This window comes from Anticarsia gemmatalis, chromosome 2 (assembly GCF_050436995.1).
Source record: "Anticarsia gemmatalis isolate Benzon Research Colony breed Stoneville strain chromosome 2, ilAntGemm2 primary, whole genome shotgun sequence".
In the NCBI taxonomy this organism is placed as follows: Eukaryota; Metazoa; Arthropoda; class Insecta; order Lepidoptera; family Erebidae; genus Anticarsia; species Anticarsia gemmatalis.
Window position 1 is genome coordinate 10,395,193 of NC_134746.1, and position 18,747 is coordinate 10,413,939.

General features: G+C 35.6%; 1 protein-coding gene across 7 annotated transcripts in view; it reads left to right on the forward strand.

Annotated features, from left to right (window-relative positions):
• Positions 1 to 18,747, forward strand: part of LOC142984327 (GTPase-activating Rap/Ran-GAP domain-like protein 3) — a 170,592-nt gene that overhangs the window by 48,613 nt on the left and 103,232 nt on the right. For 5 of the 7 annotated variants that reach the window (XM_076131858.1, XM_076131882.1, XM_076131874.1 and 2 more), the window contains exon 1: positions 10,956 to 11,906. The exons of the other annotated variants lie outside the window; for them this stretch is intronic. In XM_076131858.1, coding sequence (XP_075987973.1) covers positions 11,740 to 11,906 — 167 coding nt within the window. In that variant the 5' untranslated portion in view covers positions 10,956 to 11,739. Of the gene's footprint in view, positions 1 to 10,955; positions 11,907 to 18,747 lie in introns of those variants that run through there. 7 annotated transcript variants of the gene reach the window in all.

An 18,747-nucleotide genomic window follows, 5' to 3' on the forward strand; every position in this document is an offset into this window, starting at 1 on the left:
TTGAATGCCCGCCGGGACCTACAATTTACCATGCCTTCCGAAACACGAAGGAATTTTGGGAAATGAGAAAAGAAAGGAATGATACCAGTTACTTCTATCATCTACCTTCTATTTCCTAGCCTACCATTGACTTATGTTTCAACACATCAAGAAAGCTAAAATAGTTTTATAGAAGAAGAGAGCATCTTTTGTAGATTGGGGAGAGTTGAGAAACAGAAGGAATAAAGGAACAGAAAATCTGGGGGCACGGAAGTGCCCCCGCAAGTCGAGCAAAAAAAAGCGGCACGGCCGTAACATACTTTTCTCGAAGCAATTCGGGCTATTTTTGACACCCCTATAATTTCGTTGTGGATAAAACAAGAAGCCTGGATTTTCAGCAAGTAATTAGTCATTGTATAAACACGGTATATTTAAAATTTCAGTCAAATTGAACCAGTAGTTTAAGAATGACAACTTGTTAAAATTTTGAATTTTGTCACTCACTGATTCACTGACTCACTGACTCACCGATCATCAAAAGTCTAAGGTACTTCTAGCAGACTTAGAAGCTTAAAATTTAGAATACAAATAGGGTTTAGTGTCTTAATCATGGGAAAAATTTAATATTTTCTAATTTCGGTCCAGTTTTCTAAATACACCAACTGCAACAATAACTTTGTAATCCCATATAAATGTATAAGATTACAAGGTTACATTTGCAGTTAATGAATTATTATTACTGTAGAAAATAAAATAAATAGGTGTAATTAGGTACCTACTATATGAGGCATAACGGGAGGGGGTAAAGGGTGGGTAAGGGTGTTTAGCCCATGAAACTGAACAACATTCCCACAGGAAAATATGTTGAATTATGAAAAAAAAACGTCTTTCCATACAAATTGGACTTATGTTCGCTCTACAAAAAGAAGTGAGATGCCATCAAAAACATTCTGTAAAAACCTCAAGTCTCGCCGTAAAAAGTTGTGAGATCTATATAATACCAAGTCGATTAATCTATTTAGTCTCTACTTAAAGGACCTTCTGTCTTAAGTTATTACGTATGTTATTATCATGCCAATTTAAAAAAAATACCTTTAAAACAAATAGATCGACTTGGTCATCGCAAGAAAACACAAATTCGCCATTAACATTTCAGGAGCATTAATTTCTCGTCGTGCTGTGTAGTGTGATCATGCGATGACCAGGTCGGTCTCTTTGTTTTAAAGGTATTTTTTTTAAATTGGCATGATAATAACATACGTAATAACTTAAGACAGAAGGTCCTTTAAGTAGAGACTAAATAGATTAATCGACTTGGTATTATATAGATCTCACAACTTTTTACGGCGAGACTTGAGGTTTTTACAGAATGTTTTTGATGGCATAAACTTTTATCGCTGTGAACCGTGTGAAGAAAGATTGACTAGAAAACATTTAGAAATCAATTACCTAAGTGCTAATAACTATAAATTAAAATCTTGAAAACCCCCGATTTCACAATATATTTTTTGATTTCATACTTTTTATAGGTTGGTGGTTAGGTTAAGCCATTCTGACTTTCCCACCACCAGCTTTCTCAGCATGCGAAGCCATTTGAGACCCCGTCCGAGTAAATTTGCAGACATTCGGTTAATCTCCCCACTTTAACCCACTACAACTTTTAAACGGCTCCACCGATTTTCATCAAACATGTCTAAAAAGACTCGCACATATGTCACCTTTAATTTAAAAAAACTAAATTGAAATCACTGCATCCTTTCGGGAGTTATGATGCCATAGATAGACAGACACGCAGACAGACACGTCGAACCTTATAACACCCCTCTTTTTGCGTCGGGGGTTAAAAATTAATGGATGTATAAATTGTACTGCATGGTATTATTGCAAATGTGCTTTATTTCCTGGAGATTTCAATAAAAATATATTTAAAATAGAACATTTGTATTGAGTAAGTAAGAGGCTGACTACTGGGTAAGATATGGCTGACTACTGGCGAAATGGGGCTGACTACTGGTAAAAAGTGCCATATTTTGTTTAATGTGGTTTTTTTCCATAATAATCTTATGAATATGATATTTTGTTATTTTTTTTTTAAAGTTTAATAAATTACCTTTCATACAATGACTAATGATTTTACATCTAGTTGTAAATGTTAAAAATATGGCTAAATCAAATTGACATTTTCACTAAAAGGCTGACTACTGGGTGGTTTACCCTACCTACCTTTTACTAACAAGTTTATACATTTAGGTAGAATAATCGTTACGGAGAATAATAAACTAGAACTAAGTATATTTTATAAGCAATGACTTTAAAGTTCGAAGGACTCCTATCCTCAGCAGTCATAGCACCGCAAATGTAGAATATTAGATTCGAATTATTCGGGTCTAGTCGCGTTTCGTGCTTGAGTATAATGTGTACCTATATCGGTATATTTTTGACTAGGCATTAGCCAAAATACAAGAGGCCTATAGTTTTAACAGCTTTGTGCCGTGGAGTGCATGAACTGCTTATAATTTGGACCTCAGCCAGACTGGATCGTCTCATGCAATATACCCCAGTAACCAACCAAAGTGAAGTCCTAACCGTTATGGAGCGAAGTGATTTGCGTTTATAACATACGTGCTCTTTATAAATGCAAGCGTAGCTGTATTAAGTAAATGTTTTGTTTTAATTTGACCGTTTAATTGAGTTGTGTAATAAAATCAAGGTAACGTGTTTTGGCATAGGAAAAGTAATTTTCAATTTGCTTCTAAATTTTTCTCCGTAGATTCAGACTTTTGGTTATCAACTTATTTATATGATGGCTTATCAACTAATTTATTTATACTCTAAGGCTGTAAATAGAGGGGTACTTAGGCAGTAAGTACAGATCAATATTAAAATTCAAACGCAATTTTATGATTTTAGCCAAAGTTTACTCTATCGTCATCCTTTGAAAACTGACTTTTTTATTTCATCCAGAATGGATTTTTCAATTATAGCTATAATTGGAAACTAAAAACACCCTCATAACGCCTTCTACTTGTCAGATAGGTTCTTTATAAAGCAGACATTTTAAACATAAGTGAACCTATTTCATCTACTTTGTCTACCCACCCATATGTCTGTCTACTTACGCAACAAAGGCCATTTGACCTTGTTATTGTAAAGGAATACGAGTAATACACAACTACACAGGTAGGTACCTATAATTGCTTGGCAGTCAGTGAAATGAAACTATTTGTAAGGGACAACTCAGCCACTCAAAAGGATTGCCCTATATTATTTTCTTTTGTACCCGTTGAGTATATTTTTGGTAGAACGCACATCCTTTAGGTCGTATTTTTTCTGTTTATTTATTATTCACGTAGTACAATTTCTTGGGACATACCGTGATGTTATTTTGTAACCAGTTTAGTTTTCTTCATATTATTTATTTCTAATTTACTTACTATAGCATAAAATCTTTACGAAGCGAAGGTTTAATTTTACATATAACAAAGTGTTGGGTGGATCTTGTAAGAATCTCAAAAACCAAATGTAAAATTATTGCACTCATCATTCTCACTTCGGTTAACTGTAATTTTCAGTGACAAAAATTAATACTGCCGACTGTTTGACCTAAAGCCTTCCCTACATTCAGGATAATGTAAGACGAAGACTCTGAAAATACCTACTAGACCCAGAATATTATGATACTAGTAAAAACCTCACTAGAACTTGGTAAGAAACATAAATTATTTGGTAGCACGAAACATGTTCGGAACTGATGTAACGGCCATACGTAACCCATTTTAGGATAGCACTCTCTCAGAGGAGCCTGGAGCGAGATATGCGAGTGTTTTAAATAAACAAAGATGTGAGATGGCAAGGCCTAGTCTCGGCAACCACCCGGACATAACATTGATACCAAGCGCAGGCATTTACATGTATTATGTATTTTTGTAGGCAAGCTTGATACAACCGCATAGATCTTGGAGTCTCTTCGATTTTTTATACACGCGTAGTTCCTAGACATATAATTTCACTCCTTGTCCCTTGAAGGGTAAGCAAGCAGAGACCAGAAGCATGCTACGATCATTGCAAGCTTGCTTTAATTCAATTGTACTTTTAAGATCTACTGTCTTGATATTTTCACTATTTCCAAACATAATAAAACAGGAATTAATTTACGTAATTGGTCCTGTAGTTTCAGTGATTGGGGTGTCTGTTAACCATCGAAGCTAAGCGACCGCAATAGGTCTTCTAGTACCTAGTGCAAAATCCATCAATGATTCGTATTTCGAAGATTATGCAAGCCTACTATTAAGGTTTTCATTGAATTCTTTACACGTGTTCTTTAGTGGGTAGACCAAATATTTAAACGAGAAGAATTCCTTTGATTTTCCACAATGTACGTAACATTCTTAGAAATTATTACATTTTCGTACACCAACGTGTAACAGCATCTTTGAGCCCACTCATTGGAAATATACGGTAAAAAACAGTTACTTTGTAACTTGTAACGTTTTTAAACATCATAGGAAAATAATTATGACGTCATGAGTAATGAGTAGGTAGGTAATGAAACGAATAAAAATGAGTATTTTTTAATTAAAAAATAGGCATTTCATAGCAAAGTTACTTAGATTTTTCATGTCAGGAGAATTGTGTACCAATTTGTTAGCTACGATACTGCATGATACACAGAAGAGACAAAACACAAAAGTATGCTTAAATTTTAATGCGTAAGTGCTACTTACGCTACAAAATTAACTTGAATTTTGAAACAGAAACATTAATGTTCAGTAGTGCTTCACAATTCGTTCGTATTCATAATATTTAACACTGAAAAGTGAACGAAAATAAGTAATAGCATTACGTTTTCTAAATTATCGTGGTTATTCCGGCAAGTTGTGAGTGTAGCAGCGAGTTCATTGAGCACCCACGCGCGCTAATTACTGTGCAAACGTTTGCTCTGCATGAGATAAATGTTGCGGAGTTACTCAGAAACCACTGACATTTAGAAATGACCAGATAATGGATAATATATTTTTAGTTAGACGTTTAAATATAAAAAGGTATTTAAATCTATTACCATATTTCTCAGCACAAAGAATTTGACTTTTTTCGCCAAATATTTTGAAATTTCGTTTTGTAGTTTCATGACCTCAATAGAATAAAGTTGCAGTGTTTTGCACGACCCTGTGGTCTCTGCCTACCCAAATGTAAATAAGGCGTAATTTTATGTATACGTGCAAAAATACTGTAATCACGCCTTCTTCCCATAAGGGTAGGCTGAGACCAGATAACGTGACTTGATACGATCCTTACAAACTTCCTTTGCTTCATTCATATCTTGTCATACTGGACCGCCGGTTACGAGTACTACGCACCTGACCTTTTTGCAAGGCATCACCGATGCGATATGTGTATGTAACAATTATTACTCGACTTATTTCCTTCTAACTGTAACATAATGGCGTACCTGCCGTCATCAATTTAAGTGTTTAGCGTGTGTTGTTGTTGCCTAATAAATTTAGTGTTTGAGTTATATCGGCTCTCTCTCGTAATTGTTTGCCAACTTCAGTCACTTGAGATCATTTCTGTTGAGGGTATGAGAAATTTGACATTTTTAAATGATAAGTAATGGTAAGTTGGCATAAACTATAGTTTATGCTTACTTACTTAAATTTGCACTAAAATATTAAAAAGTGTTTTTTGTACAGAATGTTAAGAGGTGATTACCATTAATTGCAACTGTATCATAAAGTGAACAGCGTTGAATAAACTGCTATATAAACATAATCAATGAGACCAAATGAAAAACTTTTCGACGAGAGGCACCTTTAGATATTAGGTATATCGCGCATCAAAAATTCGCGAAAAATCTTTTCACAATTAAATCGCGTCGGTTGGTTTGCTGACTATTAGGGTCCTTTTCCTTAATCTTTTGAAGACTTTTCTCTTTTTCGTCTCAGCTTTTTTGCTGAAATCTGCCGCAAAGAAACAAACCGCACTAAAACAACAATAAAAACACACCAGCAAACTCATTCGTAATCCTACAACGCAATATTCGTTACACATTACATTTTGTTTTCCTCCCGTACTTTGTCAAAGGCGAATTCTATTACATGGCAGCGTAAAAGGGGTTTTATTACGTATACTCGCGGCAATTCCACATCAATCTGAAATCATGCCGAATGCTGTGGACCAAGGAATGAACATCAAAGTGTGACGTCAACCCATTCCATTCCACTTCGCTCCACTACATACGAGTATATTGTGGCAGTCTAAGTAAGCCAATGATTCGAAATTCTTGGGTGATGTATATTTTCTTCTATGAACAGAAAGTAAAGGATATTTATATCTCTTCGTCCCTCGTGTTGATAAAATAGATAGCAGTTTATTGAAAATTCTGTTTTCAGTGACAGTTTTCCAAATCATCATATTCATATCGTCAATCAGAGTATTATATTTCTACAAAATTATTTTCTACGTTAAACATCAAAATCAGTTTAACGTTTGCAAATTAACATTTCTGAAATTAGCGTAAGCGTATGTTGCAAATTAATTCTTTATATACATATAAGAACACATTGAAATTTCGAAGGCACGTTTGTCGTAAAATAATTCGGTACCTACTTGCGTGCATTTTAGTGCCTGCCATATAGCGCCCTTACGTGTCGGAAATAGTTTGTATCTTAACATTTATAGCTTCCCGAAATGCGTGTGTAGCTGTTATCACTAACATTTTCTTTAAAAATATGTTGTCATGAAAAAATCTATGAAGAAACGAAGTTCTATACACTTTTTTCATTGAAAGTTGCGTAAAAATACAAATAGTGAAACACTAATTAATGAGGCTTGCAAAGATTTTCTATCAAAAATACATTGTGTTCCCTTTAGTATATTTATGTTTACCTACTTCATTATGTTGAGTGAGTATACAACATCTGCGAAAAGGCTCGTTAGGCTTGTCGTCGCATATTAAAACCTCGTTTTTACCCTATAACCCGAATCCATAACCCGGAAGTGTAAATAATAGGTGGTGATAAAAAGCTGTATGCTTACAGCGTATTACGTAACTTTACTCTTTGATCACTGAACTGCGAGTGTCGGCATCGTCCTTCCGGGTGCCTCTACCGGATTATAAAGGTTATTTATCTAAAATTTTCAACGGCTACAGAAAATTTGGGGTCATATTTTCGAAAATATTTTGTTAAATTATCTTGTAATTATTTTTAAGCTTAAGTAAAGAAGGTAAAATCTATCAGTCGTTAAAAAACTTTGACCTCAGGCTGATCGGTAACCATTCGCAAAACTGATTCAACTATACGATAATAACGTTATTGCAGTTCAATGCCTTACATGAATCGCGAATATCTTTTATTATTCTGACATATTATAAAGGACAATATAATCTCCTTGCTTGACGACTAAAATATAGATATAGAACAATTTAGTTAACACAGTCGTTTCGGTACATTAGGCTTTAATCCAGTATCCTATTCAAGTTGACTGATCAACTTGAAACACTCAATGATTTATTCTCTGTACGTTTCTCGTCGAGGCTTTGGGAGATAAAGACATATTTAAACTATATAATAAAGGTGCCAGGAATTATGTTTACTTGAAGGAAAAATCATAGTATCCTAGATTAGTTTTTGAATTGAACTCTTCATTCTGCGGAGACCTGGCCCCTAATAATTATCGTTGCATCAGCCTAAGGAAGACTCTGAGAGAATGCCTCAGGGATTAAGTTTAAATAAATAAAATAATAATATAAAGATGTACCTTTGAACATAGTTGACAAAGTACAGAAAATAAGGATATCTTCCCTCGCAATCGAAGTCGTGGGCAAGAGCATGCATTCAATATTATCAATAGTCAAACGCCAATGCAATAAATCTCACTGACATTCGGAAAGTTCCGAGCGACTTGTCGAATGGATCATATTTTCCTGTGGTGACCCCGTTTGGTGGCCAATTTTTGTATATTCCATATTTATGTACTATATAGTAGTATTATATAGAGAGCATACAAATCCTCACGGATCGACCTATTTGGTTTCGGAAACGCGAGCTTATAATAAAGTTATATGTAAAAGCACTGAAGGAGAAAGGGTTTGGATGTTTCCGCCTGAAGCTATATGTTTCTATTTCTGATATCTATAAATATGTAAAAAATATCTAATATCGGGTGTTTCATAGATTTCCATAAAAGATTTTTCCTTTAGATTTATATTCTAGTTTAGGATACCGAACCTCACTATGTAGCACAATACTTTCAACGTAGGCACATACACACCTACATAGATTTTAATTTTTTTTATTTACCTTTATTCTGCATTCATGCTTACAATTTGATCAACCTTCGGTCAAGATGCTCGTATGTAGCCATAGAAATGCGTGTCCCAGTGCATCTTTACCAAGGAAAGTATTACCGTGTGCTAACAAGCTGTCCTTACTTATACACCATAGTAAACAAACGCTCAAAGTAGTACAACGTCACTAGTTCAAGAACCATTTATAGGCGTGACGTCAGGTTTCGATAGATACCGCCAGTTTTGGCGAGGGTCCGCGAATAAAGCGTGCATTGACACGACCCGGCAGTCCACATTGTAAACATCTGCAGCGCACTATGTGGTGAAACTAGATTTTATGCGTAAGTTAAGTGTACGCAATGTTGCTGAACTGAAAGTATAGATATACTTGCATCGTATGTATTAATGCATTTTGCTATCCTCATATACTGAAAATATTGAAGATTATTAAAATATTTTTTCGAGTAATATAATTATTTATCGGACATTAATCGAGCATAAAATATGTTTATGTTGGTCTGTCTAGTTGTCTGTCTGTTTTTAGCCGAAAAAGCTTACAGACACTCCGATACAAAGCTTAACCAGAACTAACTGTTAGTTCCCCAAAATTAGAATTTTATAGATATAGAAAAATGCCACTAATTACAATCAAGGCCTTATTTTGTTTTGAAATAATGCAATAGCCTGGTTTTAAAATGACCTTAAGGTCTTTCCTACAAAACCTTATTAATGGTTACGCAGGTTCCGTTACCAAAACACCCCGAGCAAAATTTGTATGGCAATGTCAAAACCATGCCATTAATTGTGCCAAGAGCCGTTGTACGTGATTAGTTACCTAAAGTTTCGCAGGACGCTACGATATTTAACAGTGAAGGGTCCGCTTTAGAACTTACTCGTACCACTTGCGTCCTACATTACACAGACTTGACAGAGAGAGATTTTATTTAATTTATTTGTCCATAACCTGCAGTGTGTTTCAGACCATGAGCTTAGTTCTTTGGGTCTAAGTTTTCCCAACACGCGGAAGAACCAACATTTTGAGAATCACCATGTAATATATTTCTTTATTTTACGGTGTTTTTCTTCATCGTTGATGTAGGTTCTGTTCTGATAGAAAGTATTCATGACTGCCACCGTAAGTTCCTGAACCTGAACCTGTAGTTCTATGATGAATAATGATGATATATATAATGATAACGTTTATAATATGTTTCTATCTAATTTTCACATTCTACACTATTATATTTCAAAAGTAGGCCTTTATACTTTATGAAAACAAACCGGATAAATGATCTTTCATAACATTAACGTTTCCTAATTGAATAGGAAGTCAATTAAAATAATCCCGTACATATTGACGAGCGCCGAAATATTGAGTCTTAAAGCTTCATTAGATGTGACATAAATGAAATTTTATTTTAAGGTCTTTTGAGGTTTTCCAATCTGTCAACCGCAGGGACATATTCTATAGAAGGCACGTGTTTATTTTATTGAAAGAATCTACTGCTAAGAGGTACGATACACGTGTTTCAATACAATCCACAGAGTTATTTGTTTGTTAGTCGACGAATAGCACTCAATAATGCCTGTAGTCATTTGATGGGGACCGAGGCACGTTTTTAATTTGCAATTGCTAACAGTCTGATCGTGCCGAGATACCTGAATACATTTTATAGTTTGCTAAAGTCTAGAACGAGAGACGCTTTGATTGAAATATGTTTTAGAATAAAGTGGAAATACTGTTTGCTAGCCTTCAGTCACGTGGCTTTGAGTTGAGTGAGAGATTTTGTCCATTGTGAAACTGATAGTTTAAACATTAATGGTTTTTATAGCTTAGGTTATTAATTTGACTTATAAAGTGGATTTGGTGTGGATATATTTTATAATGCAAGTAAACAGAAAAGACTTCTAATATATCCAGTCTATTTAACAGATAGAGCAATTGGACAATAAAAAAACAAAGGCATGGCTCATGATGTCCCCATGTCTATTAATTTATAGGCTTTTAAAAAAAAACATCAGATTGCACATTAACCAGGTAGGTAGGTAATTTTACAAACTTAATTTAGAAGGCAAAACAAAGTATATAATACCTTTTATAGGGCGCTTATGCAACGACTGACTTAACGAGAAAGATTTTTTATTGGATTTCCCATGAGTGGGTTTATTTACACCCACGATCGTAAGATGGCTTTTAGGTGTCAATGTTACTGTAAGTAAGCCAGTTATCAGCCCAGCAGCTCTCAAATAGTATTAGAGCATTTGTTTCTCCTGAGGCAAAACAAATGTTTAGGAAATATTCTTGTAAGATTTACTTGGACGACTTTATAAATACCATCAGCTGTTCCTGAAAAGTTCATTATTTGTGCATTAATACCAATATAAGCGGTATTCAAACGTAGTTGTCGTAATGCCGCAACTTTTTCATCCAACCGTCCATACTCGGAAGCACATTACCTGTAAGCTTTAATGAACGCAATTAACGCGGAGATTAAATTTCACGCACTAGTTACACTGACACTTATGAAACCGCTCATGATTTATAACAGCAAAACTTCTCAATAGAAGTTTGGGCGGTGAGGCACGTCAAACAAACTAGAGTGTGCGCTATAAGTAGTGTAAGTAAGTAGTAGACGTCGCCAACGTTGGCCGACCACGACGTAGACGCGCTACGGTCGTAGTACTGCGCTCCGCTCAGTCGCCGAGTAGCGCTCCACGCGACACCACTCCGCCCGGCGGACGCTCGCCGACCGCGCACCGGCGGGAAACTTCTCACTTAACATCCCGACGTCTCTCCCCGTCTACTACACCGATAACACGTCGGATTATGAGTGCTCCCCTTCATCAAATCTCTTCTCATGCACTTTCCGCCGGTGTCACAAACTTACCGCCGGGCCTACCTCCTCGCGTGATGTAACGGCTTTGCCCCATTTACTAATGCGATTGTTTCTCCGTGTAAGCCAGACTTATCGTCCACCGTCTACCAATGATAAACTCCGTGATTAACTTTGTTCGTGAAGTGGCGCATCTCGAACTTATGAGAGCGGACTAACAAAGTTTTAATTGTTACCGTGAATTTTTAATTTGCGCCGTATCGGAGGTGGCGTCCGTCCTTTATAAAATCGAAAAGAAACTTTCGTCCGACGTAGAACATAAAAGAAAAATATGAGCGTGAAGTTAAAAAGTTTATATTAAATATTATATAAGACTACGGCACACGATAGCTCGTCTGAGTGCTTAGTTTCGGGCTAGTGATGCAGTTTTAATGCATAAGAAACGCGACATTGTGTACTCGGAGTGAGTCACGTACGTTTGTAGTCGAGGCAGACCATTAAATGTGTCGGTAGTTACGGTCTAGGCGGGCAATAAACAGAGGGACGTATCGGGGGAAGGGCACGGAATGTTGTAAAAAGTCTAGGTGTTTCGGTTTATGTGTAAAGTGTTGGGAGGAGGGTGGTGCCGGCGGGGGTCGGATGGTGTGCGATGGTGGCGCGATGCTGTGCCTGGAGTCGCTGATGGCGCGGTGGCGCGAGCGCAGCGAACGCGAGGGGGAGCGGCGCGCGCGCTCGCGCAGTCTCTGCTCCTCCGGCGCGGACGGCAGCCTGCTGCAGCTACTGCACAGAAGAGCCAGCAGTGCTATGTAAGTTGTAGAAAAGAGGAAATAATAACAGATATTGTTGATCTTCTTGCTAATGACTTTGCACTTTAAAAAAGCTAGCAAAAAAATACAAACGCTATTTAGAAATTATTAAAACGGACGTGTTGCGTAGCAACCCTTCGCAAAACTAACGTATATGAAAATGTATATTTCGTAATGTACTACAAGAGCTACGTTATTTGATACATCAAGAATGACTATGCAACTATTAAAAAGCAACATTTTACAAGTCATAGCGGCGCGTTGCTGCCGGCGGACTCGTAATGGCTTCACATAAACCTCTGAAGGCACATATATGCACAGAAAGTTTTAAATCATTCGATATTATGTAGTTTTTACAGCGTATCGTAAAACAACTGTAGCAAGTTGAAACTGTGGGTTAAAATGTTACGTGATGGCTGTTTTAACGTTTCTACCTGTATTTCGTTAGATAAAGTTCGGTCATAATGTAGTTTACAGTGTATGGAGCGGGAGACTGTGGCTTTTTATTGTACATATTAAAGTCTTACTTGAAATATATATTGCAATTTATGGTACAACTTGTGCTACGGATACATATGACTTCTACTTCGAATTTCTGTTCGGGCAGGAACTTCTGAAACGGCAACAAACTCATAGCAACGTGAACTTAATTCACCTTTACCTTGACTTTCTGATACAGAAACGTAATCAATTATTATACACATCAATATGTTGTCTCCAGGGGGGTAATTCCTTACCAAGAATAAACCAGCAATTGGGAGACTATTGTTATACCTTACATAAAAAATAATTTCGAATAGAAATATCAAAACACGAAGGCGACGCGATAGATTAAAAGTTTGTAATCGCGCTGCAAGTTTTTATCCATAGGTATTCTTCACGTTTGACCTCTACAAGGTCGTACATATCCCCCATAAAACTATTAGAGTGTATTACAGTACAAAATGAGCAATCGCATTCGCTATCTATGATTGGATCAATTGTAAATAGAGGTGTATAGTGGCGCATTGTTCGTTCGTTAACGACTGCCAATACTGTTTTAATGAAACAGTAGTTGTTCTATCTGAATGGTAAACAATGGATACTTACGAATAGAAGAAAACTCAACAGCCTTTATTAACCACGGTGAAGTTTAACTACCATTTCTCGTTATTTAATACTCGTTAATAATTAGTTTCTTAATAATTTAAAGTATATAAGACATTTCCACTAGTTTCATATGTTGGCTTTTCAGGAAGAATGTTAGTTGGCCTATGCTTTATCGTAAATTGGGTAATGGCTATTGTGAAGTATACCATAAACATTTCCACTAGTTTCATATGTTTTGTTTTCTAGTAATTTTCGGTCAAAAGATCACAATACATTACTTTGTACATCGAAATAAACATAAACCTTTTATGTAAAAGGAGAATTTTGGTCATATTTAACTGAAAGCAAAAACTATGAAATGAAAAATATACATTATTTTAAATTCAGTCCTTATAAGATAAATATTAGATGGAAAACATAATCATTGCCACTCCCTAAGAAAATTTTCGTCAATAGACACAATATTACTAAAAAATCTTAGTTACGTGCGCCAGAACTGTTTACTCACCGAGTTGTTTACGAAAAACATGTTGTTCACACGCTTATTCAGACTGAAAGCTTAAACGACAAGAATAAATGATGTGCCGTGGAATCTTATCATTGGAGTATTAACCTCTTTACCATAACGTAAATTGCAAATGGCGGAAACAAGATTTTGGTTTAGAAGAGGGAGGAGGTGGTATTTTGGCTTGAGAGAATAGCAAGGACTTTGAGAGGCAGGAGACAGGCTTTGAGAGTGATGAATCAAAAGATTCTTGTCTCAAACCTGTGCTTTTCGAATCTGCTGAAGTGTGCGTGATTTAAATAGGTATTTGCGTCTTGATTTTTTTATACAAATCAGCTGTTTTCATCTACTAAACATAAAATACTATAGGAAAATAAAATAAGAAGAATACAATTATCAGATCATTCATGTCGTTCTAAAACTGGATCGCCAATTTTAATCAATCCTCATTTGTTGTAAAATATTGTGATCGAATTTATTTATATCCCAAATCTTTCTCTTTTTTCTTTTTTTTAGATCTGGTATTTGTCAAAAATTGCCTAAAAGACGTAATTTGGACAGTTGTTTATTTAAGACATAGCCTAGGTTATCCGATATTTCTAAACTGTGAAACTGGCTCTTACAAGACAACAATCCTACTGTGTATCAATGAGACAACAATCCTACTCACATCCAATCTCAATAGATCGTTGTCATCATATCACGTTTGAGTATCATATTCAAGTGTCACCAGGTATGTAAAGCGACGGTATTTATCAGTGAAACAGACGCCAGGGAACAGATATGTTCGATAAATTACGTGCTATTAATCTCGGATGTTACGTGGACCGATACCGACCAAATGCGGATATATTTTATGTTACGTGTTTCATATGTAAGATTTGGTAGCCAGGTGGTGTAGCACTGCAGGTATTAAGCATTTGGTAGTTTAGAATCTCATGTTTTTTAATTTGATCTTAATTTAGAACAATAAGTTCAAGTAATGTTTGGAAAATGTTGAAAGAGCATGGAAATCATTTATGGTACAGAAATTTTAAGTGGGATGCTACTTCATTGCAATACGCCGTTCCGTTGCAGTACGTTTTTGTTAAAATAAATATTTTCTTTGATGTTCCAGTAAAGGTCGGGCTACATCGTAGTGAAATTAACGCAATAACTTTTAGAGCGCATATTTGTCGTACAAAAAGATGTACAGTCAAAAGCAAAAATATACACTGTCACATTTCGATCAGAATTTTTATTATTACTGCTTATTTACTTCAAAGTAATTTTACAACCACCGTGTATTTATTGTTGATGAATACAAAACACTATATTGATGTTTTCACACACAAAATTGCGATTGGAGATGTGACAGTATACAAATTATATATTTTTCGATCGTGACTGTTCCTATCTATAGTATGCGTTTGACAACCAGTTCGGTTGACAACCAGTGTACGTCAAATTGATGGTCACTGTTCAATACATTACTGCTTTGACGTAACGTGTTAATCACTATGATCTCGGAGTAAACAATGTATATCAAAGTGGTTTTCAAATAGTTGTCAACTGAGATACGTGGTAGTGATAGCCTACAGAGCTTGTAACTATCCCCAGCTTTTACAACCTTGTCGCTCTGCCGTTCATTTAGATTAGCAAAAAAAAGAGTGTAAACGCTTCCACGATATTCTGGTAGTAAAAAAGACACAAAACATGAAAGGTATCTGCACTTTATTATGGCGCGAGACTCATAAAATTTGACCCGGGAAAGGGTCAAGTAGATAGGCTTACAACCTTTTGCTGTACTGTGTTTGTCTATATTATATAGGTTTTCTTTGAAATTTTCAGTTACTATTTACGGAGATTTTAATGAGATACAAAACTACAGTGTTAACAATATAAAAAAAGCTAAATAATAAGAATACGATAAGACCCGAGGTTATGATGTTTCACTTCATCTGCATACATGGGATATATTTTAGTTTTCGATTACTCACAAAAATTTAGTCTTGTAGACCAACAAATTAATTAGGAGAGCCTTGTATGCAAGTTTTGCGGCTGGCGGAGCTATACAAAATTCTGAAATTAACCCAGCAGTGACCCGCAACCCTACAAATATAACTGACGGAAACCAGTTAGGTGTATGTAGCAACTTTATTTTGAAAAGACATAGAATTATTAATAAATAATCAATTATAACCTTCCATACCATACCTGCTTGTCGCTGCTGCCGTACCATTATTTTCAATTAGTCTTACACTTGTTCTAGCCTAAAGGCTTCTTGGGTCTAACGCTTTGAATAATAACCAAAAAGAAGACTGCTACCTACGACTTATTATATTAATGTCATTTATTTATCTATATCTCAAGTTGTTCTGTTAACTAGTAGAAATGGGTCAGTAGGTTGAGGACCGGCCGATGCACAGATGTTACCACTTCTTAAATTTGTTCTGTTACGCCTAAATTGAATGACGGGTTACTTGGACGTTTTAATAACTTTGCCCATGTACTACCCACTTATCTATCTATCTAAGGTTGTATCACAATAAAATAGCTAAATAACTGTTGTAAACATGTCTTAAATAAAATATCTGCATGATTTTGTAGTTTATTGAAAAAAAAAATATTTGTCTTGAAAAATGGTCCGTAACCGGGGATATGACAAAATGTATGGATGTGAATGAGGCAAGAAAACAAACAGTGTGCTTTGGTCTCATTCTACTTCTTTAAAAAAAAGCGTGATTTTGTTTAAATAAATTATGTTGACTGTAATATGAGTAGGCGAACCGTATTGGAATAAGTATGGGTATTCAAAATAAGCTTTAGATTTAAAGTTCTTATTGATAAAGTCGACCATAATTTAATGAGTAATATAAAGAGGGATTTAATTGTGATAGAAAGTGGAGTGTTTACACATTGGGCCGTTTACCAGGATGATGTTTATCGCGCCATTAGTGCCGCTAGCTGATGGGAGCCAAAACAACAAGATTATACTCGGCACGTCATTCAACAAGTTCAATATTTTGTAGATTTGAAGACTTAATTAATATGAACTATTTTCTCTTAAAGAAAATAATAGCTGCTTAATAATTTTGGAGTTAATAAGCCGAATCATATACATCGTTTCGGTGTAGCAACAAATATATATTCTGTATTGATATTTTGAAATTCAGCTACAACCCTGATCGTAAGATCATAACTTAAAGACAGGTTTCCAGTACATTTTATCCTTGACATAAAGCAACCTAAAAATATCTTAGCGTATAATATTCATTCATTAACTTTTGTACAACAAAATATCATATGAGCGCATTAGTGTAAGCGCTATACTAATATAGACTGCACTTACCTAAAGTGCAGTTTATTAGATTATAGGTCCTAGCTGATTTACATGTTGGACACCCCACTGCTCTTTATACTAAGCACTTAACAGGGCGCCACACACGCGTAGAACTAGTTTTAATCTAGGCATATTAGCTCTTTTGGTACCTTGTAATTCTTATTACACTCGTTTTTTTGGAAATCTGACTGATCTCATATATCACGGGAAAAATATATGCCATCAAAAACATTCTGTAAAAACCTCAAGTCTCGCCGTAAAAAGTGGTGAGATCTATATAATACCAAGTCGATTAATCTATTTAGTCTCTACTTAAAGGACCTTCTGTCTTAAGTTATTACGTATGTTATTATCATGCCAATTTAAATAAAATACCTTTAAAACAAATAGACCGACCTGGCCATCGCATGATTTGATTATTAGTTTGTATCACACTACACAGCACGACGAGAAGTTAATGCTCCTGAAATCTTAATGGCGAATTTGTGTTTTCTTGCGATGACCAAGTCGATCTATTTGTTTTAAAGGTATATTTTTTTTAAATTGGCATGATAATAACATACGTAATAACTTAAGACAAAAGGTCCTTTAAGTAGAGACTAAATAGATTAATCGACTTGGTATTATATAGATCTCACCACTTTTTACGGCGAGACTTGAGGTTTTTACAGAATGTTTTTGATGGCATCTCACTTCTTTTTGTAGAGCGAACATAAGTCCAATTTGTATGAAAAGACGTTTTTTTTTCATAATTCAACATATTTTCCTATGGGAATGTTGTTCAGTTTCATGGGCTAAACACTCCTACCCACCCTATACCCCCTCCCGTTATGCCTCATATAGTAGGTGCCTAATTACACCTATTTATTTTATTTTCTACAGTAATAATAATTCATTAACTGCAAATGTAACCTTGTAATCTTATACATTTATATGGGATTACAAAGTTATTGTTGCAGTTGGTGTATTTAGAAAACTGGACCGAAATTAGAAAATATTAAATTTTTCCCATGATTAAGACACTAAACCCTATTTGTATTCTAAATTTTAAGCTTCTAAGTCTGCTAGAAGTACCTTAGACTTTTGATGATCGGTGAGTCAGTGAGTCAGTGAATCAGTGAGTGACAAAATTCAAAATTTTAACAAGTTGTCATTCTTAAACTACTGGTTCAAATTGATTGAAATTTTAAATATATCGTGTTTATACAATGACTGATTAGTTGCTGAAAATCCAGGCTTCTTGTTTTATCCACAACGAAATTATAGGGGTGTCAAAAATAGCCCGAATTGCTTCGAGAAAAGGATGTTACGGCCGTGCCGCTTTTTTTTGCTCGACTTGCGGGGGCACTTCCGTGCCCCCAGATTTGTATTTCAATTCCAATAATGCCTTAAATAATATTGCAGCTTAAGCAACCGAATAATATAAGAACACGGAGTCCCACAATATTTAATAATAGGTATTTCGGTTCAGGCTTCCTTCCCCAATCCCGCAATAATTTCTTATACGTCGTACATCCTTGTGAAATTAAAATAAAGGAGTCGCGTGAAATCTGCACGCGAAGGAAACAAATATTTATTACAATGGTGTCCTACTTCGTTACTGTGCAAATTAGGTCATTTCGGCAATGAGATGCAGCTTTGCCGGCGAACAAAATGCGATCGAGTCTCGACAGAGCTACAATAGGCGCCCAGCTGCCTCCCGCTGCAAGCTTTGTTTGTCTCGTTCTTTTCTTATAGCCATCCCTCTCTATCAAAGTCTGAAGAGCGACTCGTGACTCGACGTTCTTCTTGACTCAGTAAATGTATAAAAGCTGGCCCAGATTGTATTTGCACTAACTTGGAGCTGTATACCAAAAGATTTAATGCATCAGTGAAAAGTTCTGTTTGTGTATGCGTTTACCTAACATTTACATACGGCGGAGGTC